Raw genomic sequence first — 25,987 nt, forward strand, 5'->3', positions numbered from 1 at the left:
TGTTTTTTTAAATTATAAAATTCATCGTATATTTTTATTCAGAAATTTTTTTTAAAAAAATAATGATTTTAACTATGCGATCAAAAGACTTAGAAGTGTGTGTCAAAAAGTCCAACAACTTATATTTCAAAATAGAGGGAGTACTTATTTATTACTATTAGGCTACAAAGATGAACCAAACACTAAAAATGTCTAAAACCAATAAATTTATAGCTCAAAGCACAATGCAACTCCAGGTAAAAACAGTTAGAAATGACTATTTCACACAATACAAAGATTGTGATGAGCTAGGAAGCATGACTTCCCATAGTACAGTGCCCAACTAAATATCTAGCTTGAGCAATACAACTACTAGAGACTGTCCTTGACAGATTCTCCAAGACATCAGTTCAAAGCTTAATTATACCGATTGCTTGTATCACTAAAGCTATCTAGAGCGGGTGATAGTATCCAATGCTGCCCCAAAAACTCTTCCCCTGTTGTTATATCCACTGCCTTGATAACGTGATGATTGATATGCACTAGATTGGTTTAATGGAGCTGGCATTGAAAGAAAAGGAAAAGTTAAGCAAATGAATCCACGAAAACCCAAGGCTTCCAAGAGAAACAATAATAAACAAATCAAAATACAAGAAAACTGCATCACCTTGTGCATAATTTGCCTGTTGTGCTGACGAATTAAATGGTGGTGGTGATCTCATTGAGTGAGGAGATAACCCCATATCATTACAGGGTACAGGTTGAGATCTTGCATTGAAAGTCGGCCTTACTGTGGATGTGCTTGACGAGGACTTGTCTTGCCCAGAGAACTGTATTTATAAATACACGAGTCAATATACATAAAAAAGTATAAGAAACTAGGCCAGTCAATGTCAAAGTTGCTACAGTGTATTCTACAACGTAAACAAGAGTTCTAGCCACTTCCAGATCATAAGCAATAAACAGAATCCAACAAGACGAGTATCCTAAAAGCAAGTTAACGCCCTAGCTTCCATATAATGATCGAATTGTCCAACACAGTGGCACCAAGACAGTTAGAGATGTATTCAATAAATAAACATTTATAAGAATGCAGCCCTTGGAAGAATGCAAGAATTTGGTGAAGTTGGTTATATGGATTGATTAAGATATATTATGATGTAATAGATTCATCGAATATTGTTTACCTTTTTAGATGCAGTTTCAATATTGCGTTTTAGAAGAGATTTGACTTCCATTCTTCTTGCCAAGGGTTAGAAGCTTTAATCATTCCTTGTATTTACTGATTTTATCCTTATTTTTCTATCTCTCCTTTAGGAAAGAAGATCTATTATGAATAAAATTTGGAGTTTTGGACAAGCAGATCTTCACGCTAAAAGGTATATCCTAGTTAGAGACTTGGTCAAGGACATCTCTTTTACGCTGAAACATAGGCCTTTCCAGCAGGCTGGGAATATTAACAAAGGAAACACAAAAGAATTTACAGTCCAGCAGCCCATATTGAGATCCTTGACTCAGGCACTTGATGAATTGGTAGCACAACCAATAGTTGTGGGAAAATGACTAGAACATAAAGGAAAGGCTCAATACCTTCTTTCAACAAACAAAAATCCAATTCAAAGAACCAAGAGAAAGAGAAGTGACATCTTGAAATTTCCCATATTATCAAATTATAACATTCACTTAGGGTGATGGATGCTGTGGTCAATCTAAACAATATGGGTCCACTGAAAAATATAAACAGCAGTTCCAGACATCAAGAGAGAGGGTAGCCTTAGTTTAGGTGAGTTTGCTTACTGCAGTGTTATAAGAACTACTGTTGAAGTGCAAACGCATCCCAATCATATAACCACCGGCTCAACACAACACTTCGAGAAGAATGTTTCTTAAATAATGTTTCCTTTAGGAGAAGATTTCAATATCCCTCCAGTAGAGGGGAGATGACTTTTATTCTTCCAGCGGGTTGAGAAATTTTTTATCTATTGTCAAAATTTAGGGTTTAAAACTACTTTCCAACTCTCCTCAAGAGAGAATCTCAATTACACAAAGGACAAGAAGAACTTAACTCCTAGGAGTATTTCTCCGCTAGAGACTTGTGGGGGTGTATTCAATTCGGATTCTTAAGGATATTTTTTGTACATGAAATCTAGATGTATTCAATTCAGATTTTAAGAAATGCATTAGAATATTGGGGTATTCTTAACTATGATATTTTAACCTCAACTCTGCTAGACTCCGCATAAAACCATAAAACCAAAATCAGGTACAATCCATTAAAATTCAAAAAAAAATTATTAATCCATTAAAAACCGAATTGAATACACCCCTTAGCACCAGATAATTTTCTACGATTTCGCATGTGAGTGGTTGTAATTAATAACTTGATTGTTCAACAACACTTTCGGGGAGCCTATTATAGCAAAAAGATTAGAGGGCTGCCAGCAAATTCCAAAATAAATAGAAATAAATAGAGGACTAGAGGTCGGGGCTTATAAGTAAGGAACATACTTGTATGTGTAGGGTTTGGGGCAGGAAGAAATTAGATCGAACTGTGTGTGTGGAGAGTGGGTGGTCTCTTGAATACCACCTACGGTTGTGTTTTCAAGAGTGCCAATAATCTGATTTTAGTCAAAGTCCTGTACTCTTTTTAGGCTAATATAACTATAAAGTACTTCTATTTTATCAGTATATTCCGGTTCCTAACAGAAGGAAATATTGTATCCTTCATATTCTCATATGTTATCGATTTTGGTGCATATATCAAATATAGATTTTATATTCAACATGCATTAATACTCATTTTCCAACTTCTATTTCTAACCCCATTATGATAAAAACTAGTTGCCGAACATCAATTAATCAAGTGTGACGAAGGTTACCCCAAATCTTAGAGTACGGTTGTAGAGAGTGACAAGACCAGAGAACAGCCTGATAGCATAGTCAGCAATCTCCTCACTTTCATATTCAGCAAAGGCAAAACCTTTTGGCCTATCCGTTTCCCTGTCCTTAGGGATAATCAGATCAACAACACGCCCAGCTTGAATCAGAATATCATACAGAACCCTGTCTGTCACCCTCTCATCCAAGTTCCCTGCACGTAAGGTATATAAAAGGCAGTTAAGAGAAGATATTATATTGCAGCTATGAGATGTAGCACCCTGTATGCTCTAATTCTTCATACAAAATACATATATTCAAAGGAAGATATATTGTGATTGTAGTCGAGCAAACATGGATTGTATACTCTATGACCAAGCAGAAATGAACTACAGATATTTAAATCCAGTAAAGTTCACGTACTCTCAATTATCCACATAATTGTCAAGCTCTAAAGGTGAGATTAAGGAAATTTCAAAGAAGCTAGGGAAGGTAAAAGATAGATTTAATCAAAAATCACAAAAAAGGAAATATAAGATAAATAATCTAAAGAGGAACAAACAAAATCAATCAATTAATAGAGATAAACTGAGACACTTAAGAGAGACGGCTTCCATATACACATTCCATCATAAAGGGAATGACAATTACATTCGAGTTTAGGTTTCCCTAGCTTCACTCTTACTCCTAATACAACTAGAAAGACATAGGTATTTTAATTTGTTTTCCTTTAATGAGATAATCTAACAAATTTACTATTAGTTAAGCTAGGAGCCTCAGACAAATTTAGTGTGCATCTTATCGTATTAGGCACCAAAATGAAAAACTAACACCGGGAATTGTCAACTAATGTACATTCCTTTTTTGTTAGTAATAAAATGTCGGGGAATGGGACACAAACGACCGCGCCTGAAGCCTAGGCCGGCACAACCCCCTCCTTCTCTACCATTGCGCAGAGAAGACGAATGTGAATACGTATTTAAATTCACTTAATTGCCGGTTAACAAAAGAAACCCTCATCAACATCTTCTTTTACTCGGGCACAAACATACTAAGTTTTGCAAAACCATTCTAAAACATCAGATTTAACACCATTAACAATCTTGAAATCACTAAACTGTGTCTACAATTCGAAGTAAGAGTCAATTATAAATCAACCAAACAAAACTGAGTGGGCGAATGAATCAAAAGAGGGCAGAGTGAAATTACCGATGTAAACAGTGCGACTCCGAGCTTGGTTTCCGGACATGGTGATTTCCAGGTGACTAGCCAACTGTGTGTGTGTGAAATGAGTTTACCACTTATATCGGGGCCGGAAACGGAATGAAAAATTATATGATTTTTTTTATATTTGATTTTTTTTAAAATTCAAAAAGGTCTCAAGAGTCAAATATATTTATGTTTATAATTCGATATATTTTATTGTTTAAAAATTTCATTAATTTTATAAATATCATTACTTATAAATTATATTAAAATAATTTTTAATATGTAAAAACTAAATTAAAATTTATTTTTTGATCTTCAAAAATATTTCACATATTACTTTTTAATATTAATGATTTCTAAAACAAATTATAAATGAAAATAAAAAAGAAATTCAGGAAAGGGAAAAGAAATACCTGATGGGGAGTGGGGAATGGACTATGAGGCATTTGGGGTAAACTTTAAACTAAAAAAAGGGAAAGGGAATGACAGATTTTATCAAACAAACAGCAACAAAGGGAATGAAACTGGTTGTTTCCCTTTCCCTTTGTTAGTATTAAATAAGAACAGTCGGATCTTATTATTTAATAAACGATCGATATTATAATATAAAAGTAATAAATATTTATTTAACTCTTACGTATAATGTATAAATATAAAAATTTATATATTAATATTTTATATCAAATAGAAGCAGTGTTCTAAAAATCCTCGATTCAACCGATTAATCCCCTGCAAGGTCGGCCACCGATTCGATTTTTGAAATCCGATTAATCCTTATATATATTTCTTAATCGAAGTATATATGATAAATTATTAAAATTAAAATACTATATTACTTTAAATATGAATAATTATAGAATTTATGAATATAGCAAATATATTAGTTACTAAATAGCTAATATAATAATAATTAAGTATTAAATAATATTTTTATATTAAAATAAATCCGATTTTTTACTCCGATTAATCCTTCCGATTAATACTTGAATCGGTAGCTCAACCGATTAGGTCCGATTCCCGATTTCTGTAACACTGAATAGAAGTAGATTTTGCAAATAAAATATATTCATTATTCATTATTTTTATTATATTCTAAATACAATAGAGGTAGGCTTTATAAAATAATAGAAGCAAGTTTTGTAAAATTCAAATGCGACCAAGTCTTCGGATTAGAATATTATTTTTATTTTTCATATGTTTAAAATATCATAGTATAAATATGAATTGTCAGATATTATTATTTGATAGACGAATATATTCATAAAAATAAAGATATATTTGTATAATATTTGAATATGAAAAAATATTTTTATTTTTGATGATCTAAATCAATTAGAAAAAGTTTTAGCAAATATATTATTTCTTGTAAGTTTTTTTTTTTATAATTTTACTATCTTCTGAAAATAAGTGTGAATATATTACACTATATAATCCTAACGACTTTCTCTTCTCCGTTTTAACATCACCCTATTTCTTTTTCTCCTTCGAGCTGCAACGACTTTCACCACCATCCCCTGTCAACTCTTCCACCTCCGTCAACCACCTTTACCAGCTCTCACTCTTAAACACCTACCTCCATTTTCAACTCACATCTCCACCTTCCTCGTTCACCATTACAAATTTCGCCTCGATCTCCTAACTTTTCATCCATTTCCACCCCCTCCAAAGCCTATCTATGTAGACGTAGAATATAATAACCGCCTAATGAACACATTGATGACAGATGGTGTTGATAAATTTGATCTTATGAAGAGTATAGACATGGGATAAAAATGGATGCTTTTAATTGATTTATAGTTGTTTTTAATTGATTTTCGTATTGTTTTCGTGATATTAGTATTGGCTCGAAAATCACTCATTTTTCCATTTTTGAAATCAGTTGTAATTTATTATTTAATTAAATGTAACTTTCAACAGATTTTTGATGTGAGGTTGCTGTCAATTGCACTGTATTTTTGCAAAATGTTTGAGAAAAATTGTTTTTTTGCTATTTTTCAGCTGGGAGATTGTATTTATATAATTTTTCTCAAAAAATTATAGTATCTTTGCAAAAATCTTTTTAAGTTTGGGTATTTATGAGAAAATCCATGTTCTTTTTATAATTTATATAATAGAAGAAGATTTTGTTAAAATCAAATAGAAGAAAGATTTGTAATTAGAATATGATTTTTATTCTTCCTATGTGTAAAACCAAATAAAAGAAAGTTTTGTAAATAATATGATTTTTATTATAAAATTCATAATCATTTTTTCACTTTTTATTTATTGTTTTAATTAAAATATGATTGTAAAATTATCATTAAATTATTTTACATAAAATCAATCAAATAATTTTCGTTCCGTTTCCGTATCATACCAAACGAAGTAAAAAAATTCTTGATCAATCCTTTCATTTTTTTCTCCTTTCCGGTTACAACTGAGTTGTTGGGTCAGACTGTCAGACAGGGTCCACCAAGTCCTCAGTTTCCTATAAATGATGGAGTTGGTTCTCTGCCACTGAAATGAAGGTGCCCTTGACGTCCACTCAAATGTGGATAAAATAAAAGCAGTTCGATCCCTTAAAAAAGAGAAAAAAATGAAAAACAGAATCATTAAATACACAAAATGCTGAGCAAAGCTGCCGCAGTGGTCTCTGTATCAGCATATCTCTTCAACCCACAACCCAAAACTCCTAAATTTCAGGGGAAGCTGTCTCTACAATCCAACCCTTTAACACACTCCAATTCTTTAACTCATACATGGGGAAACAATTATTCTAGTAATATACTCAAAATGGATAATGGGTCATCTTCTGCTTTTGTTACTCGTGCTTCTGCAAATCCTCTGCAGAATGCTGATGAGTTGATTGACTCTGTAGAGACTTTTATTTTTGATTGCGATGGTATATATTTTTACTACTTCTCTTTGTGTTTTTGTATAAATTTTAGGCCACATATCAGTTGATCATGTCATTTGGAGCTAGTCAGTTTCCTATTTTCTTTGTTATCTCCTCTAGTAGATGTATTTTGTCAAGCTGTTATAAGGATTGTGTAGTTTCAAGTGGTTTAAGACAAGTTATTTTGAGTTCACATCTTGTCTGATTGTCCTTTGACTTCAGATTTTTGGTAATTTGGTATGAATGCCACACCCAAGTGTAAGGCACTCGAATTGTGATGGATTACTGGAAGGTCTGGGGCGGGACTACATTTATGTTATGTGGGTTGCTGTGAGCTGTGGCAGCCATATATCGTGAAAAACTAAGGAGGGCAGTTGTCACTCGACGTATTTTATGATACTATATGTCAGACTTTGATATTACAAGTTAATCAAATACCAATCTAATGATCATGATGATATTGCTTTCGTTATATGGTATGTGTATATTACCAATCAAAGTTGTATAGGTGCTCTGCATATGATTACAATGTCTTTTGGGAGGACTGTACGGAGCAATTTATTGGAAATCAGTATGAAAACAGTGTTAAGGCTATGAATGCTTAAACCTATATGTAGTACATTAAGTCCATTGTGCTAAAAAGAACTTATTGCTACAATTACCAAAAACGAGATGTCAATTTCTGTTTGAATTTGGATGGAGGGGTGTGGTTTGGGTATATCATTTATGTTACTCGAAAGAACTTATCATTGCTTGAAACTCCTTCACAGGCGTCATATGGAAAGGGGATTCACTGATTGATGGAGTCCCAGAAACTCTTGATATGCTTCGGGCAAAGGTCTGTCTTTGTGATCTCAATACATGCCAACATAAATAACGACAAATAACATTACTTATCTATACATTTTAATTATGTTATATCTTTCTGTATATTTCTTTACTTCGTTTTTTTTACTTTAAACTGTATAAATGACCTGTGTGATGTAAAGGTTTATGTATACATGGCAACTTGTGATCACCACTCTTTACATCTCATTTTTCTTTCCTCCAGGGTAAACGATTAGTATTTGTAACGAACAATTCAACAAAGTCTAGGAAACAGTACGGGAAAAAATTTGAGACTCTGGGTCTTTCTGTCAATGAGGTTGATTATATTCTACTCCGACAATTTTTCGACACTTTTCATATAACACGCAACATGTGTAACAAGTCTGCTAACTAGCTAAGCACTTTTCTAGGAGGAGATTTTTGCATCATCTTTTGCAGCTGCTGCCTACTTGACTTCAATCAATTTTCCGAAAGATAAAAAGGTATGCACCTAAGGATCTCGCGTGTCTTTCAATTTGGATGAGTAAATGATGAATTCACGTCGCAGTATTAGACATGATCACTTGTGTTCTCTTTTTTTTTTTCCCGATTATTTCAAGGTGTATGCTCCTTGGTCCGATTCTTCTTATTTTCTCTTCAAATCCTTTGCAAAATATTTTATTAATATACAAGATACATTAATTCCCGAATGTATATTGTTATATCCATATGCCTAGTATCTACCAATTCTACTTAAAAGAATAGCATGCTTCACAATTCAAACAGATATAACAAAATTCAGAACGAATCGACTGGAATTTATTATTTTTAATTACAAATCAAACTACAACTTTAGATTAGTAAATTCGAACCAAAATTCTAGTTTGATTGGTTGGGTTAAGAGTGTTGGTCGGACTGGCAAATTTATCTTAAATCTCACAAGTTTAAAAACTAAAAGACTAAATTATAGCAGCATCTTGTGTCCAATCTTCATAACATTATAATCTTATAACACTCCAAATTAGTAATTATGTTTGAACTAGTTCTTCTTACAATTAATATAATTTCAATTAAATATTTGTAAATAGAGTATTGTCTAAGTCACATTCCGTACTCCATGTGCTCAACCATCAGAATGCTATACCGCTAGTCTAGTATGGAAATTTCTTCAAATATAGATCATATGCAGACTTATCTGCAGACACTCAATAGTCATTTTTCTTTTTTATTCTCTACTCGCTATTTTTCCTATCATTTTATCAAAAGGAAATACAGTTACCATATGATAACTTGTAGCAATGTGTGTTGTACTGCTGCTTTGGGTGGGAGCCTTTATTTTTTAAATGCAAATTAGAACCATACCTTAACCACCAGATATTCCAAATACTCGTACTTAAATAAACTATTATCGCTATAATTCCTTTTTGTACTCGGTGTAACCAGACTAATCTATCTTATAAAGCATCAGCTTGCTCAGCCTTTTCTAGTTCAATAATATAGAATGCATGAACCTTTATCTGCTCTATTAGTGCAATTATATAAAAAAATTCACAGCCTTGTTGTCACAAATATGCTGTATTGCTTGCTCTTAGGTCATGTACATGTTAAACCAACATATGGTGAATCTTTTTGTTTTGATGAACTAGGTGCATATAAAAAAAGAAAACTGTTACGACTTTTGGCTTCAGTTGTCATACTTTTCCATGTCTATGGTGATGAAGAGTTGTCTTAAGAGTTTCTGTTTTTCTTGCTTAATAGGTCTGGCATTGATGTAAATGTTGTATATGCAATGTATTGTGAATCTTTCTGGTAGTATTCGCTTGACTACATATTGATTTGATCCAACTAATCAATAAAGAACTGGCTTATATTGACTGCTTCATTTTTTCAAGGTTTATGTGATTGGCGAGGAAGGCATTTTGAAGGAGCTTGAGCTTGCTGGCTTTCAGCATCTGGGGGGACCGGTATGTATAAAGGCATCATTAGGTCAACATTCATACTTATTTTTTATCTCACATTGTGTATTTGTCTAATACAGCAGTCAACTTTATAGTAAGGATATGGACAGACTCTGATTTCCAACATATTGAAAATAAACTCGGAGTCCAGTTAATTTTTTACGTGTCATCTGTTATGAATTCTTATCGTATATGTATGTGGGATAGGGGGAACGCGTGTATCTGCAGTGGCTAGCACAAATGCTTAATTTACTTCTGTACTAAGTCACTGGACTTCACGAGAAGTGTCTAACTTGAATAAGTGTCAAATTTTCAGATTCGGAAATATTTTGCAAATATTTCATGCTTTGGGCTCAAAATAAAGTGTTAAGTGTCCATACTCATGTCCAAGTGTCGAGTGTCCGACATGGGCTACTCAAGGTGAAGTAAAGACTCGAGGTTATAAAGCTTCTGTTACGATCTTAAGAATTTTAATGTACATAAGTACAAAGTTATTATTGTTTAAAATATGCTACCAAATAATTTAAGGTGGTACCCCTGTTACTAGTTCAGTCGTTCTTATGTATCCATGTTGGACACTTTTAGCTGAGCCCGGGTAACATAGGTGTTACAATTTACTGATATTGATTACGCATAATGTGTGTTTGTGGTTTCATTGTATAAATCCATGCACTGCAAACTAAACTAGCAGACAGTGTACCAAATTAGATTTATGTCTTAAGTTACTGGTTAATTCAAAAGCTTTTGGTGCTTGGATTATGATGTGTCTCTAACTTCTGACTTCACCACCTATTAAACTCCACAAATTCTATTGACTTTTCAGCAAAGTGACCTAAACAAAGCAGATATAAATAGTGATGTAAACAAAATTTCAACTTCAGCATGAAATGCTGAACACATGATACAATAAAATGAGCTCTTAGATAATGGATCCATTATTGTTTTGAAATCTGACGCTGTTAGAATATAATATGATCCTGGTAAGCCCTCCTCCCAACACCTTGAGGTTTTGGGAGAATTGGTCACTAAATATGTTATCATAAGCCCTCTCAATCTATAGTACTGTGAGAGAAAGAAATAAGTTGCATTTACTTAATTGTATTATAGAGGAATCTGTTGAAAATTGTTCTCGTCTCGTGTAAACAAAAGACATAAAAAAAGCTGTAAAGTTTTTTAATTTTGTCATCTGAAATTTACAAATTGCCAAAAACAGGCTGGATTTAATTCTTCGTGGAATCTATGTTACAACAATTAAACAAAAAAGTGCAGAAGACTTTGAATATATGGTTGTGGGGGTTGGGGGGGGGGGGGGGGGGGGGGGGGGTAATAGTAAAGTACAACAGGATTACATGCTAAACTAAGTTTCAGTCATAATTCTCAAAAGTTCACATGTTCCAGAAAAGGCAATTCTGCATTTCAGATAGATAGACGATCAATATTCTGTCTTGAGAAATTATATTAAGGTCATCCCAAAGGAACATAAAGGAGGTATATTGTGATTTTTTTTTTTATCTTTAAAATCTGTGTTCATCTTTAGGCCATTGCAATTCAAATACAAATATTTTTTCATGTTAGCATAGTAGACGCTGCAGAACAAACTTCTAAAGTGGTCTAACATTTGCAAACATTCTTCACATGACTATATAAATCGACTTATATGATTTTAAAATTTAAAAAAAGGATAACAATGATGCATCTGAAATGAACTCCCATTTTGGGTTTCATCATTGAATGATGCTTATTTCTGGTGTTGGTGTTTAAACTTTCTTGTGATGTATATGTTTTTTATTATTAAATATTTTCGTAACTACTAATATCTTCATATCTTGTCTGAAATAAAATGTTGCAGAACTTTATATGTCACACTATCTAGCATTTGCTAGTTATCCTTAATCAAAAATGCAACTCTTATAGGCTTCAGGTTTCTGTTTCGCAGGATGATGGTGGAAAAAAGATAGAGCTTAAGCCTGGATTTTATATGGAGCATGACGAAAATGTCAGTTATTTCTTTGTGTACATGCTGCTATTTTAAGTGTATCTGGAATTTACAAATTGTCCCGAAGAAAAATTAATTACATGTTCCTCATGTAAAAGAAATTTACAGCTTGTATCAGAAGTTATGTGGTTCCCACTGGTCCCTTGCTCAAACCAATTCTTTGTCCTATACAGGTCGGGGCCGTTGTTGTTGGATTTGATCGTTATTTTAACTATTACAAAGTCCAGTAAGTTCGCCCACCATTCATATTTTTACCGTGAAAGAAATTTTTTTAAGCTATCATGAATAACTTAATCATTTGACTAATCTATTTAATTTGAGGTGAATAACTTTTTTTTTTGCCGATTAAATCGTAGGTATGGTACATTATGCATACGTGAAAACCCAGGTTGCCTTTTCATTGCTACAAATCGTGATGCTGTCACTCATCTCACAGATGCACAGGAGTGGGCAGGTCTATTTCTCTTTTGATAATGTTTAATGGTGTTTACTAACTTATCTCTGCTACAAGCGTCAAAATTATTTTCTTCTAAGTTTGTCTAATTTCACGAGTCCGTAATATAATAAAAGCCAGTACTCATTAAATATTATCAGTATCTGTGTATTTTTTTTAGGACAAGAACAAAGATTATATATTATCCTGATCCTCTTGGCCCTCCATTTTGTTCCTCGAGTACTTTTTTCGATCTATCTTCAAAATTCTGATTTAGTGTTGGATTGTTTTTTAAGAGGTTGCATCTCCCTCTCAATTCAATCCTCCACAACTTTGAAACTCTTAGGTCAGAAGTCATGGCAATGCACTCACACACCTGCACTCACAGATCTTTAAGATCATTGAAGCTCTGAGATCATGTTGGTTTTTTCATAAAAAAAGTAAAAGATATAATATTATTAGGTAAATGTTTATAATTTTATTAATTATAATACTCCTTATTGAGTTCATTTCAGACAAACTTGCATGATTAGTGCCATCTAAATAACCTAATCAATTAAAAATATTTTACGATCGAACCACATTACAACACAATCAAACAATACTAAAACACAGTCAACCTATTTAATTATTCAGTTACAATTTCAAATCAAAGTTTCCAACAATCTACCTGTATATATCATTTCATCTTATAGAATTAGTTGTTTCTAGCATATTTATATATCTAAAATTTCTTTTGCTGTTTGATGCGTCAGGTGGTGGTTCTATGGTTGGTGCACTTTGTGGATCTACCCAACAGGAGCCGCTTGTTGTTGGGAAACCATCAACCTTTATGATGGACTATGTATCGGACAAGTATGTTAGCATGTTTCCTTTTCTATTTCATTGATCATGTTCGTTATTGCAGTATAGAATCCACAATTATGCCTGGTTCTCTGTCAAAAATCAAGTAACGTAAGTGATTGAATAGATGTGTAAGATATGACATACGATTCTGAATAGCATGGTATTTGAATGACAACAGATTTGGAATCACAAAATCCCAAATATGCATGGTTGGTGATAGACTAGATACAGATATTCTCTTCGGACAGAATGGTGGTTGCAAAACCCTTCTTGTTCTCTCAGGTGACCGTTTTTTGCAAACTCGTCTGTATGATTTCAAGCTTCAACATATTACATTTTCTGACAAAGATCTCCTATTATCATGATGTAGGTGTTACGAGTTTGTCTATGCTTGAAAATCCGAACAACTCCATTCAACCAGACTTTTACACCGGCAAGATTTCTGACTTCCTATCTCTAAAAGCTGCCACCGTGTGAGTACGCAAGGAGTCGATGTGTATTTTAATCCTCCTCCATTCTTTATCATGCAAGTATTATCACGAATTCATAATGTTATAAGATATCACATATGTAACTGAGTTGTTTTTCTGAAGTGTATGTATGGTCGACAAATTGATAGAAAAGAACTGCTCTTCTTACTGTACTTTCTGCCACATTGCGATGACCACATTTTTTCGGTGTTACAGAACTTGAAAGAGAAGAGGACAAGTGTTATAGCCTAAAATATCTTCTATCTATACTGTTACTAAACGGCAACTGCTGTTGCGCCAAAAAAATGTCCGGGAAATCTCACAAAATCTAGAAATAATGCTCAGAATGACGGAGTTGTGAAAAATGGTCCCAAATACTAGTTATTAACACCGGATAATTTAGCGTTTTCAATTTGGAAAGAAAACGTCAGATCATTTAGCGTTTTTGTAACATCCCGACTTTTCGGAATATTAAAACTAAATCCAAAACTAAATTACAACGAATTTATTAATCTAAAATTCTATTACAAAGATGACTATTACAAAGGCGCAGCTAAAATCTATAAATCCACGTGTCAAACTTATCCGAAATCTCATATCATCGAACTCCAATTTCAATGCACATCAACTCGCTTTTAAATCAAACCTGAAAAACTGTAAAAGGGGATGAGCTACACAGCTCAGCAAGTAACAATTTGACCAACAATTAATCTCGAAATCAGTGGGTGTTTTTATAAAACATTGCTCCTCAAAACAATAATAATTTTAAAAACACTTGTAAAAGCAAATCCAACCCACAGTTTATATTTTAAAAGCAAACATAATTTAAAACAGATCAGAAACAAAAATCTTATCAATACCACAGTCTTGCTCTACGGTCACACTTTCCCAGTGACCGGGATCTTATTCTTATTCTTTTGCCACACTTACCCAGTGACCGGGATCTAAAGTTCAATAATCACGCGCCCTTAGCAGGTATCTAAAGTTGCACACTTGTGCGCCTACTAAGGGTATCTAAGGCTAGTTCCGGAACTATAGCGTAAATTACGAACAGGTTCGAAACGTAGAGACTGGGTCTTCAAAGATTCTCATATCTTATATCTTATAAGCTTCGAAACAAAATTCTTATATCTTATAACAAAAATCTGAAATTTGCGAAATCAAAATATCTTTTCGAAAATAAAAGTAAGTCAAAAAGTACTTACCTCAAAGTCGACACTTAAAATCCGAAATTAATAACCCGAACAAAGCCTATACATTTAATTAATAAACAAAACATAATTAACATGTAGTACTCCTTAAACAATCAAGAGCAAGGCACATAACAAGACTTAACAAAATTCAAACTTTAACAACTAAACACAATTCAATTATCGAATAAAGCAAATAACAATACATGCTGTTACAAATCTTAATATTAACCAAATATAGCTTCAGAATATGAGAAAATAGTCAACTGGAGAATTAAAGTACATTCAACAAGGATTCCAAAATGTCCATATTCATAATAAACCGACAGATAACGAATTAGTTATGAATTTTAGAAGTTCAAGTAACAGAGCAGAATTTTACTCAGGAGCAGTTTACATTCAAAGCAGATTTTCACAAAGCAAACAAACTGATATCAATTAGACTATAACTAAACACTTAAAGAGCATTCTCCGAGGTTTCAGAATTGGTAAAGATCACAATTTTATGACAAATAACGAGGGAAATACAAATTTTTAAACACGGAACAACTCAGCAGAAAGGTATAAACAGCCCTGAATCTTTGTAAGTCAGTTTAGACAATTAGATAAATTAAAAAAACAAATGGGTATGACTGATAACGAAAGAATATATCTCAAGCTTTTCAGATTGGTATCAGGAGTAAATTTTCGACATACGATCAATTTATAGCGAATTTTTGAACATGGGAAAAAGTCTCGCGACTAAGAACAGAAGGGTAACAAAGAATGTGATTTTTAGCATAGATACACTGCTAATTTCGAAATAAGTCCTGAGACAAAAGTTGTAGATAACGAAAGGAGCTTTTCAGAATGTCCAGAATCAACAAAATCCGATCAATTTTCAATTTACTACGATTTTTACAACCCAACTGATTCACAGAAATTGCTATGTACGAATTTCAGCATAAACAAATAGGCAAACAAGATATATTCACATCAAATACACATGACAAGAAACAAGAAATCAATATCTCAAATCAACATATACTTGCAAAGATCGAAGAGAAAAGAAAACATACCCGTCCACGTAAAGTACTGTACGACTTATTCGGATTCCAGAAGGATTCTTATATAGCACATAAAACCAAATTGCAAATAGTAATTTCCAAACTTGGGTCACAATTTTCTCCACCTCATAAACCAATTTCCAAATATAAGGTCTTCTCAAAAAGATTTCAATTTTCGAAAATAATTCCACACTTCTTTCCATCAATAAAGAATCTTCTCTACTTTATTATTCAAAATAACTAACACGAAAATAAATTCTAGAAACTTCCAATTAATACTAAAATTTAAATATATAAATACAAACAATCTAAATCTAATATCTAACTCATAATAACAATACTAATTAAATAGAAATATTTAAATAAATAAATAAAATCACAGGATTTTACAGTTTTGTTGTTTTAATCCCAACAAATTCTTTTCACCCTACCACAAGCATTACGTTCTTTTAACCCTAAGAGAACTCCACGATATGATTTTTGTTGAATATCTAAAACGTTATATGATAAAGAGTTAATAAATCGTATTTGAGAGTATTTTTTCGGATTATGATGTTCACGGCATTAACGATGAATATAGTGATAACTGGAGCCAACGCAGTCATCACACAGAGTCTATGCTTAATATACAGGTGACCAACCATTTCTATTATCACTAAATTTTTATTAACCAACTCATTGTAATTTCATTTTCTTTAGATAAAATAGTAGAACCAGACTATATATATCTTATCAAATAAAATAATAGGGACAAAAAAATTATTTCTCAGTCTTGCAATATCATAAAGAAAACATGAATATCGGTGAACTTTACTAATCCAAACAATAAGTGCTTAACTAATATTAGTTTATTTTAATATCAACACGCATATATTTATTTTAATTAATATACATATTCAAAAAAAATCCAAAATAAATAACTGATTTTTCAAAAACGAGATAAACCAAACGACATCAAAAAAAAAAAAAAATTACTCGCAATGTGTAGCCGTAGCCCCGTAAAATGATCTACATTTAAATATCCATCTATTTATTTATTTACAGTAAAATCAATACAGAAGATGTTCAAGTCTATAGTTATTCGCAGTGTTCGCAAGCTTCAATTCACTTCATCTCTCAAACTCACACCTCATTATCATCATCATCATCATCGTCCCACTAGCTCATTTACCAGCAATCACATTCAATCTCCAAAAAAACCGCGTCGTTGTAATTACAGCACTAAAACAACACTAGCTCCTAGTGCTGCCAGAGCTGGTGTGATAGTCGATAATGATGTTTATGCCGCTGTAGAGCTCGCGCTTGATTCCGTCGTTAAAATTTTCACGGTTGCGAGCAGTCCGAATTATACTCTTCCGTGGCAGAATAAGTCTCAGCGAGAGTCTACTGGTTCGGGTTAGTCAGCTTAGTGCCGCTCTTGTGTTTGTGAAAATGCGTCAATCAATTTCTGATTTTTTTTTTTTTGTTTTTTTGATTGCTCGTATGATTTTGAATTTATTTGAGTTGTGCATTCGTAGGCTTTGTTATACCTGGGAGGAGGATTCTTACGAATGCTCATGTTGTGGCTGATCATACTTTTGTGCTCGTGAGGAAGCACGGTTCTCCAAGAAAACATAGAGCCACGGTCCATGCCATTGGCCATGAATGTGACCTGGCTATTCTGGTTGTTGAAAGTGAAGAGTTTTGGGAGGGGATGAATCCGTTGGATCTTGGTGATGTTCCGTTTTTGCAAGAAGGTGTAGCCGTTGTTGGTTACCCTCAAGGTAACATCCTACACAACTCGCATAACTCAAGCAGAACACATAATTGTTTACCCTTGAATTTATACATTCATCAAGTAAGAAGAAATGTTGCACGAAGTAAAAGTATATGTGAAACGCTTTTTAGTTCGCCTTAGATTGGGAAGTCATCATTTAAAAATTCTAGTCAATTCACAATTGTATGCATTCAGGTCATTTGCAATTTTTTCTCACACAGCAAATATGATATAATGCATATATTGTCATTACGAATCAGCGTGATGAGTTACATAATGTCTGCTAATGTATTAAAGATTTGACTCAATTTTGCAGGTGGAGACAATATCTCCGTTACAAAAGGGGTTGTTTCCAGAGTTGAACCTACGCAATATGTACATGGCGCTACACAACTCCTAGCAATACAGATCGATGCTGCTATCAACCCAGGAAATAGTGGAGGGCCAGCAATCATGGGCAATAAGGTTGCTGGTGTAGCTTTTCAAAACCTTTCTGGTGCAGAGAACATAGGGTGGGTATTGTACCTGGTCTCCTTTTGCCTGTCTCTACTATTTGAGAGGATGCCTGTATAATATTGTGCATGATAAGTCACAGTACAGTTCAAGTTCCACTATTAGTTAGCAAGAAACCTACCCATGCACCATTTGTGAAATAATCATTTATGCTTAACACCAAGTATATATTTAAACACAATCAAACCATAAATGAGCTTGTTATACCTAACTATGTAAGATATTGACAGTCACAAACTGAGAGATTAATAAAAACCCCTAGCCGATCGTGTTTAAAAACCCCTAGCCGACCCACACGATCACACCAAAGACTCCAAGATGTATTTTATCTTGCATCATTTACTCTCTTGTTTAGTTTTATTTCCACATTCTATGTCCTACTTTTTCCATATTCATTTTTCTAATTTTGTTATTCCTGACTAGGTATACACATCTTTAATGACTTTGTAATTGCAGTTATATTATACCAATCCCCGTCGTTGAACATTTCTTGGCCGGTGTAGAAGAAAGTGGAAATTATGTTGGATTTTGTTCCCTGGGTTTGTCGTGCCAGCCAACTGAAAATGTTCAACTTCGTGAATACTTCCGAATGCGTCCTGACTTGACTGGGGTGCTTGTGAGTAAAATCAACCCACTCTCTGATGCACATAAGATCTTAAAAAAGGATGACATTGTGCTTGCATTTGATAGTATACCCATAGCAAATGATGGAACAGGTGCACCTTTCTTTTAATAATTTACGGGTCTTTAATTTAATTTTAGTATGTCAAGGATAATGACTAAGCACATTTTACTGTTTTTTTTTAAAACTTAAATTGACTTTGGAAATGAGGAACTATAGTTGATTTCTACATATTTGTAAAAGTCTCTTCACAAATTCAACCAGTTAATTGGTAAACTTTTAGTAATAAAAACGAGAAAAAAATTATAAGAAGTTAGAAGAAACCAATAGAAAATATAATAATACAGATGAAGAGCTATCCATTACACACCGTACACATGTATAAGAAGCTATAAATAATGGATAACAAATTCTAAGACACTGGGGTCAAGATAAAGGAGTATGGCAAGCTGACTGTGAGCATAGCTATCTCTAATCTATCATATGATACTTGGAAACCTAGAAAACAGGGGTAATTAGGTATCCTAGTGCTTGTTGGACGGTTGCACAATCTCAGTTTTAGTTTTTATTTTTACAAACTGAACTCGAAATTGGTAGCAAGCAACTACTTCACATAAGCAAAGTATTGATGTTAATTAGCAAATAAGATAGTATTAGTTCTTATATTCACGTCCGCCAAAACGAGAATTGTGACTTGAATTCTTGTGTTTTAGACGATTGAGTTTTGTAAATTGCATCAGTTTTAGTTTTGTTAATATGTTCTTTTTATCATATATAACATCGTATTATAAATTTTACGTATGCCATGACCCACCACTCCCCCACCACCAGCGGCTCCGTACCCTTGTTACTTAGTCAGAAACTGTAAATACATGTTTTTTTAAAGTTAAAGGTTTTGTGTTGTCGCTGGTTGATACTACAGACATGTACAGTATTGTTATCATTTTTTTGGAGTTGTTTACTTATCATTCAATCATAGTAGAGTTGTACATACAATTTTATCATACTAGGTTTTATGTGGAATTACTTAGGACTATGATAAGTCGAATTTTCATCTCTTAGTACGTCCATGTCCGTGTAGTTGCTTGGTTTAAATACCTCACATTTTGCAAGCTTTATCCACACAAGGCTACTTCTATAAGAATAGAGGTAAAGAAACCATTATACGGGTAAGAATCACTTGTTTATATTTAGGTTATACTAAACACTCTCTATAAATTGCTGTAGACACATTAACTGCGGGGTCAAGATCCAATTCGAGACACTAGGCAGAAATGCACAGAAAACAAACACACACTGCAGTGTTTATCACATGACATGATAGAACAGGGAAATAACTAAATAAGATCTATAGTTTGAACTCTATTTTGATACAAGAGTGCAGGAGTACAATCTACTTTTATATATAGTAGCCCAACACGTTCGTGTCAAGCCTCCCTCCTGAGCAAATAAATTACCTAGCTCCGAACCTGAGCCTATAACTCCGAACCTAACTCTTCCTCATACATATAAAAAAAATGTTATTAATGGGACTCGAACCCAAGCCCTCTTCATTACAAGTGCACCTCTCAAACCATTTGAGCTACACATGCAATTAATTTTTTTATTCAAAAGCATTAAACTCATACATTAAAACTGTTGTATTTATATTTTTTTTCAATATCATATTTATTTGAGATAAGTTATTATTTCAGGTAAGTCTCATATGTTTTTTACATGATAGATTAATATCCATAAATTAATTACTTACGTAATGAATTTAAATTTGAAAAAGAATTTGAACAATTGGGCTCGAGCCATGTTACAGACTTCAAAAAATGGATATAATTCATATTTGAATAAAATTGGACGAATTCAAATCTAACTTAATGCTTTAAACGAGTACTGATACAATATTAGAAAATTTTAAGCCATGAATGTGAGAAATAAGCACAAAAACTAAGATTTCGGTGAGCATCTTTGAAAGGAAAAATTGATGGACTTTCAACATGGACTATGTCATATTTTTCTTTTAATTATAAAAAGTGACTTATAAAAAGATTACAATATTTTGAAGAACATAAAATAAGATAACTGAAAGAATATTTTTATTTAGATTACTTTTTTATTTTAAACTTATGATGAATTCAGAATTCGACGTGTAACCAAATCTTTTCAAAATTTTTTTTATAGATATAAGAATAACGACAAAGACATCAAATTTGGTGTTAGAATGTCTAAATGATGTGATTTTGGTGATATATGAATTTGAAATATTATAACTTGTGATACAAAGGTGAATTTGGGGAATTTCTATATTGTTAATCAAAAGTCAACCAAATAATAATAAAACGCGTTTACGAGACCTGCTAAAAAAATTGAGTTATAAATTTTACTTGTTTAAAATAAAATAACACAGAGAAATAAGTTATATATATATAAAAATCTTAAAACTATAATTTTAATATGCCATCCATCAATGTATAACATACGAGTTAAATAAAATGATTCGAAGTATAATTAAATTAATTAATCAATTACAAATTAAACTAATAAAATATAATTAATTCTGAAATGGATAATCCGACGTTATAAGGTGAAAACTAATATCTGATTAAACGGGAATAGAACAAGAATAGTTTTTCATAAGCCAGAATATCGAACACCTGATTTGATCTTTAACAATTGAACATGATATGCTACATTGCTCACCCCTAAGAAATAAGAGTATCAAAATATTTAAAAATGTGAGTTTGCACAAAGCTAAAAAAGTAACTATGCGGCTAATTAAACTAAATATTTCTTATTTTTATAAACTTCATGGTGCCTAACTGACATCTACTCTATTTTTGCTATTTGAGATCTGGTTTATTACAATTACATGAAAAATCATTAAAAACCTAAATCAACAAGCTCAGAAAACTAATGATAAAAAATTAATATTTTATAACAAGACAATATTATAACACGCGGTATCAAAGTAATAATCATCTAATATTTTAAATTAACAAAAAAAAAATATAAGACATTGAAATACTATATAATTGATATGAAAATTAAAAGGGTAAGCCAAATCAAACGTGTCGAAATTTTTCGGGTACAATTATAAGGTTAATAGTTCAATGGATGCTTTTATAATAAAGTAAGGTAGGGTCTTTTACATACAATATATATTTCAATTATTATTTATATAAGGTGTGTGCAACATATGATAAAAAAGAATGTGTTGATGGTATGTCCATCATATATCACTTAACTATTACACAAACGTACGCTCAAAAAAAAGAGAAATAAATATAAAACAACGCGGACCACACATCTTCATCTAATCATGATTTAGGATATCGTAATTCACATAAAGAACAAGTTTTCATATTGGATGAAATTATTTAATAATTTTCAACAATAAATTACAGATCTTTTTAATGAGGTATAATATATTTAAATTCTAAAAGTTTCAGTATTAATTTCGAGTATAATTTTGAACATGTAGATAATATGGTAGTGGCTTCTATATCCTAACGAATTTGAATATAGAAAAATCAGTTCAAATGTTGTTTTTGATCCATAATTTTTTTACTATCAATGCTATTAGATTGCAAATGTTACATTTCATATTTACACATTCTGTTAAAAAATAAGACGTAATAGTTATGCTTGAAATAATATGATGACACACGAATATTATTTAAAATACAACAAAAACTAGAGTCCCGTGCCTCGCACGGGTTTTTATGCTAGTTTGTACTAATAGCTGAACATTCAAGATACTTTACGAGATTCATGTGTGTAGTTAGATTCTAAGTATTAATATTAAATGCAAATACATATTCATAAAATTTCTGATGCATGAACCTGCAATGCTTGATTGACTTAGAGAAGTTTGTACAATCTATTAACACTTACTCCATTTTTTGAATTAAACAGTTCATTTTCGAAACAGAGAGCGGATAACATTTGATCATCTGGTTTCCATGAAGAAACCGAACGAAAAGGCTGCAGTTAAAGTATTAAGGAACGGTGAAGAGCATGAATTCACCATTACCCTTCGTCCAGTAAGTTATTAGTGTCATAGATTCATTACCTTCCCAGTCGTATTTTTGTGTATCATTTGCATGAACAATTACTGAAGAGTAACTGCAATGATCTAAATAAATCTACTAACAGCTCATCTGTAGACGCACTATCTTTTTATTTTTATGAGAACCTTCTGTTAGCAAGTCAAACAATGTCCTAGTGTGTTCCTTATAGATAAAATAAACAATTGTGTCTTGGTGATTGAGAACATTGTTTTTGTATATCAACTATGACGATACTTGTTAGGAATCTGATGTTAGTAGTGCAAAATACATGTTAAGAGTATTAGTAGCATTTAATAGCATAAAGTTACTAGCTGAAGTAAGGGTAAACTAGTCATTATAGACTAGTGTAGGTCTGAATCATCATCTGGGATGGGAGAATGTTTTTCCACCATCTCTCTTTCTTTAAACTCTCAGCAGTTTCTCTCTCTATAACAAACTTCTCTCTCTGAACTTCATCTCTTTGTTTAGTTTTACTCTAAATATATCAATTCTTACTGTTTTTAGCCTAAACCCTAGCTTTACTTTTCAGTTTAACTACTGTGTTCTAAGTCTGTGATTGGTGTTTTATTGCTACAAGGTCCTCTACTTTTTTGACTTTTATGATGCACAAGTGTCTGCCTAAGCAATGTTCCCAGCTTAGATCAAACTAAGTCTTGATAAAATGTGAGTCACGCTCCTGATGCGTAGGTCCACCTTGCAATAAATGCTGGGGTTTCCGCAACATTTAACATGCTTGAGGATTTATCTATCATAGTAGTGTAATATTGTTTTTCTGAACCTTAAGAAAGTGATCGCCTTTAGTAAATATTCAGCAAGGTACAGGGAATTCATGAGAATAAACTCTCAGGTATATGGACTGCCATTGGCTTTTGGATCTTTAGTGAAAGGGAATTTGGTGGCTGCAATGTGGTTGAAAATTGTATTTCAGTAGGTGTTGTCACCACATCAATGTAATTAATTTCTTTTATAATCTTGGGACTAATATCAAGAGCAGTTTTGATTGGACATGCTGAAACTATACTTATGCCCATTAGTATCACAACCTCATTTTACTTTTTTCTCAACTCATTGTGAATGTTTACACTTTATTTTTGAAATTTTAGATGCAGAATTCATTTATGTTTGCAATTATTATCACCTTAATAGTTGACCTTTGCTTTTACAGTTGGGTTCGCTTGTCCCAGTACATCAATTTGATAAACTTCCTAGTTATTTCATCTTTGCCGGTCTAGTATTTATTCCATTGACCCAACCATACCTTCATGAATATGGAGAAGACTGGTACAATACTTCACCTCGTCGACTATGTGAACGAGCGCTAAGGGAACTTCCTAAGAAGGCCGGAGAACAGCTTGTTATACTATCACAGGTTTCATATCAACAGACCTGTGCTTCTTTTCCTTTATTATACTAGAAGTGCTAGGTGCATATCCAGTGACTGGCTGTTTGAATTAATTTGAATGATAAAAAGAACACAAGATAGTTCTGTTTTGGAAAAACTCTTACACCATCTGTTTGAACAGATTGCTTTTAATGCACTACTAGAATATAGTTATTAGTCTGATTTGGGAATTTTATTTTTTTTTAAAACTTAAGACCACTGCTTGGATCAAATTTATAGATATAGGAGAGTAGGGATTGCTGCTGTTTGGAAGCTTGGGGAAGAGGTTATCAAGCTTCTCATTGACCATCTGGTGGAGGAATGCTTTATTCTATGGATTCACTTTTAATTCTTTACTCCTCTACAACCAGTGCGATTCACGAATTTTCTTTAATATTTTATTATTTGTGTTTTAATATTTGATTTTTATATATATATATATATATATATATATATATATATATATATATATTTGATTTTGTTAGCCAATAATGTTATTAATTGAAAAAGGCTGTTGATTGCAATCACTTAATAATCATATGTAGAATAGTAATATATTGTTAATCATATATAGACGCTATTCTTAAATGTTGTAATGTTATGTTATATTAAAAAATTATATTTTCTGAGAGAATATTTAATCTTCACTTCTAAAAATAACATTATTTACTCTTGGCATGATAATTATTAGTACCTTTCTAATAGTGGGTTCCATCATTTGCTTAGGTGCTAATGGATGATATCAATGCGGGTTACGAGCGTCTAGCTGAATTACAGGTACAGTTGCTCAACCTTAATATTAACCGTAGACATTAATCTTAATTTAATAGTGTGGGAGATTGATATTAATGGACTTGCACAGAATCTGCCTTGTTCTTTTGTCTTTATATGTTCCTACAGTTCTTCCTTCTGTTTCCTATATTTGTTCTGTTCTTACAGTGTACACTTGTTTTTTTTTAAAATCAAAATCAAGAAACAATGAAAACTTTTGTTTCACAAGTTCTTTAGTATGCAAAATGCCTAAAATTTGTCGCTTGGCGAAGAATTAAATTACAAAACACTTTAACTTTTTGCATTGGGGAATATTTGAATATAGGGAAAAAGGCAGTTCTATAACACTCAAATCCAGGATTAAAAAAGAAGCAGCAATTTTACATCCTAGCTTAGACCATAACAAGAATAAGGTATAATGTGGTGCATCACATAAAGCCATGCTGTATTTTTGCTTTCCAGGTGGTGTGGACTTTGCAAATACTATGTATATTTTGTTGCAGTTAAGTTATTTTATTCTTGTGCGGTACTACATTTGTCCTCTGACTCTGGAAAACTTTATGTGAACAGGTAAAAAAAGTTAATGGGGTCGAAATTGAGAATTTGGCACAGTTATGCCAGCTTGTTGGTAAATGCAAGGAAGAGAGTATAAGGTTTGATCTCGATGATGACAGGGTTATTGTTTTAAATTATGATCGAGCGAAAGTAGCCACTTCCCAAATCTTGAAACGCCACAGAATATCTTCTGCCCTGTCGGTCGACCTTATTAGTCAGCAAGATGTCATCAGATAAATTAAGATGTTTAGTTGCTGCAAGTGTTCTATAGTTACCAGAAGTCACTTTACACCAGGAACTCCGATGTAGAACGATCTACAAGCAACGATGTAGACTAATAGTGATTTCCTATAGCCAAAAACTATTGATTAGCAGCATCCTTGTAACTTTTCCTGTTTTGTTTACATTTAATTCATTTGGTAGTTAATCTCTTAGTGATGCCTAAAGACATCATTTTCGAAGTAAAGAAGTGAACTTAGAAGTTTGAAGTAAATTAAGACTTATAAGTGATTAAACTGTTTGGGAAAGATGTAGAAGTCCTGAAACAGAAGTTAGCATTCTCAGCTAGCTTTTCGTGATTCTCAAATATATTTTCAAGAAAATTATGGAACATGGAACCGAGAACAACGGGCTTCAGTCGGA

General features: G+C 32.5%; 3 protein-coding genes across 4 annotated transcripts; 2 read left to right on the top strand and 1 right to left on the bottom strand.

Annotated features, from left to right (window-relative positions):
- Positions 1-189: 189 nt before the first annotated feature.
- On the bottom strand, positions 190-4,162 carry LOC108197857 (uncharacterized). The gene is made up of 4 exons (XM_017365582.1): positions 4,066-4,162; positions 2,859-3,070; positions 647-809; positions 190-540 (listed from the first exon to the last, which is right to left on the bottom strand). The coding sequence occupies exons 1-4, from the start codon at positions 4,103-4,105 to the stop codon at positions 428-430; spliced, it is 528 nt and encodes a 175-aa protein (XP_017221071.1). The 5' UTR covers positions 4,106-4,162; the 3' UTR covers positions 190-427.
- A 2,329-nt stretch (positions 4,163-6,491) lies between these two features.
- On the top strand, positions 6,492-13,623 carry LOC108199765 (phosphoglycolate phosphatase 1A, chloroplastic). Its single transcript, XM_017367730.2, has 11 exons — positions 6,492-6,946; positions 7,711-7,778; positions 7,992-8,084; positions 8,179-8,250; positions 9,640-9,711; positions 11,642-11,701; positions 11,875-11,927; positions 12,058-12,155; positions 12,890-12,989; positions 13,159-13,262; positions 13,351-13,623. Exons 1-11 carry the CDS (start codon positions 6,670-6,672, stop codon positions 13,455-13,457), a joined length of 1,104 nt encoding a protein of 367 aa, XP_017223219.1. The 5' UTR covers positions 6,492-6,669; the 3' UTR covers positions 13,458-13,623.
- A 3,078-nt stretch (positions 13,624-16,701) lies between these two features.
- LOC108202055 (protease Do-like 10, mitochondrial) lies at positions 16,702-25,803 on the top strand. 2 transcript variants are annotated; one of them, XM_017370430.2, is made up of 8 exons: positions 16,702-17,081; positions 17,204-17,449; positions 17,759-17,954; positions 18,412-18,671; positions 22,484-22,611; positions 23,804-24,007; positions 24,746-24,796; positions 25,361-25,803. In XM_017370430.2, exons 1-8 carry the CDS (start codon positions 16,748-16,750, stop codon positions 25,580-25,582), a joined length of 1,641 nt encoding a protein of 546 aa, XP_017225919.1. In that variant the 5' UTR covers positions 16,702-16,747; the 3' UTR covers positions 25,583-25,803. The 2 variants fall into 2 exon arrangements, with proteins under 2 accessions (XP_017225919.1, XP_017225926.1); XM_017370437.2 differs by having other exon boundaries at positions 16,718-17,081; positions 25,465-25,803.
- The last annotated feature ends 184 nt before the right edge of the window (positions 25,804-25,987 follow it).

Source organism: Daucus carota, chromosome 8, assembly GCF_001625215.2.
Source record: "Daucus carota subsp. sativus chromosome 8, DH1 v3.0, whole genome shotgun sequence".
Taxonomy (NCBI): Eukaryota; Viridiplantae; Streptophyta; class Magnoliopsida; order Apiales; family Apiaceae; genus Daucus; species Daucus carota.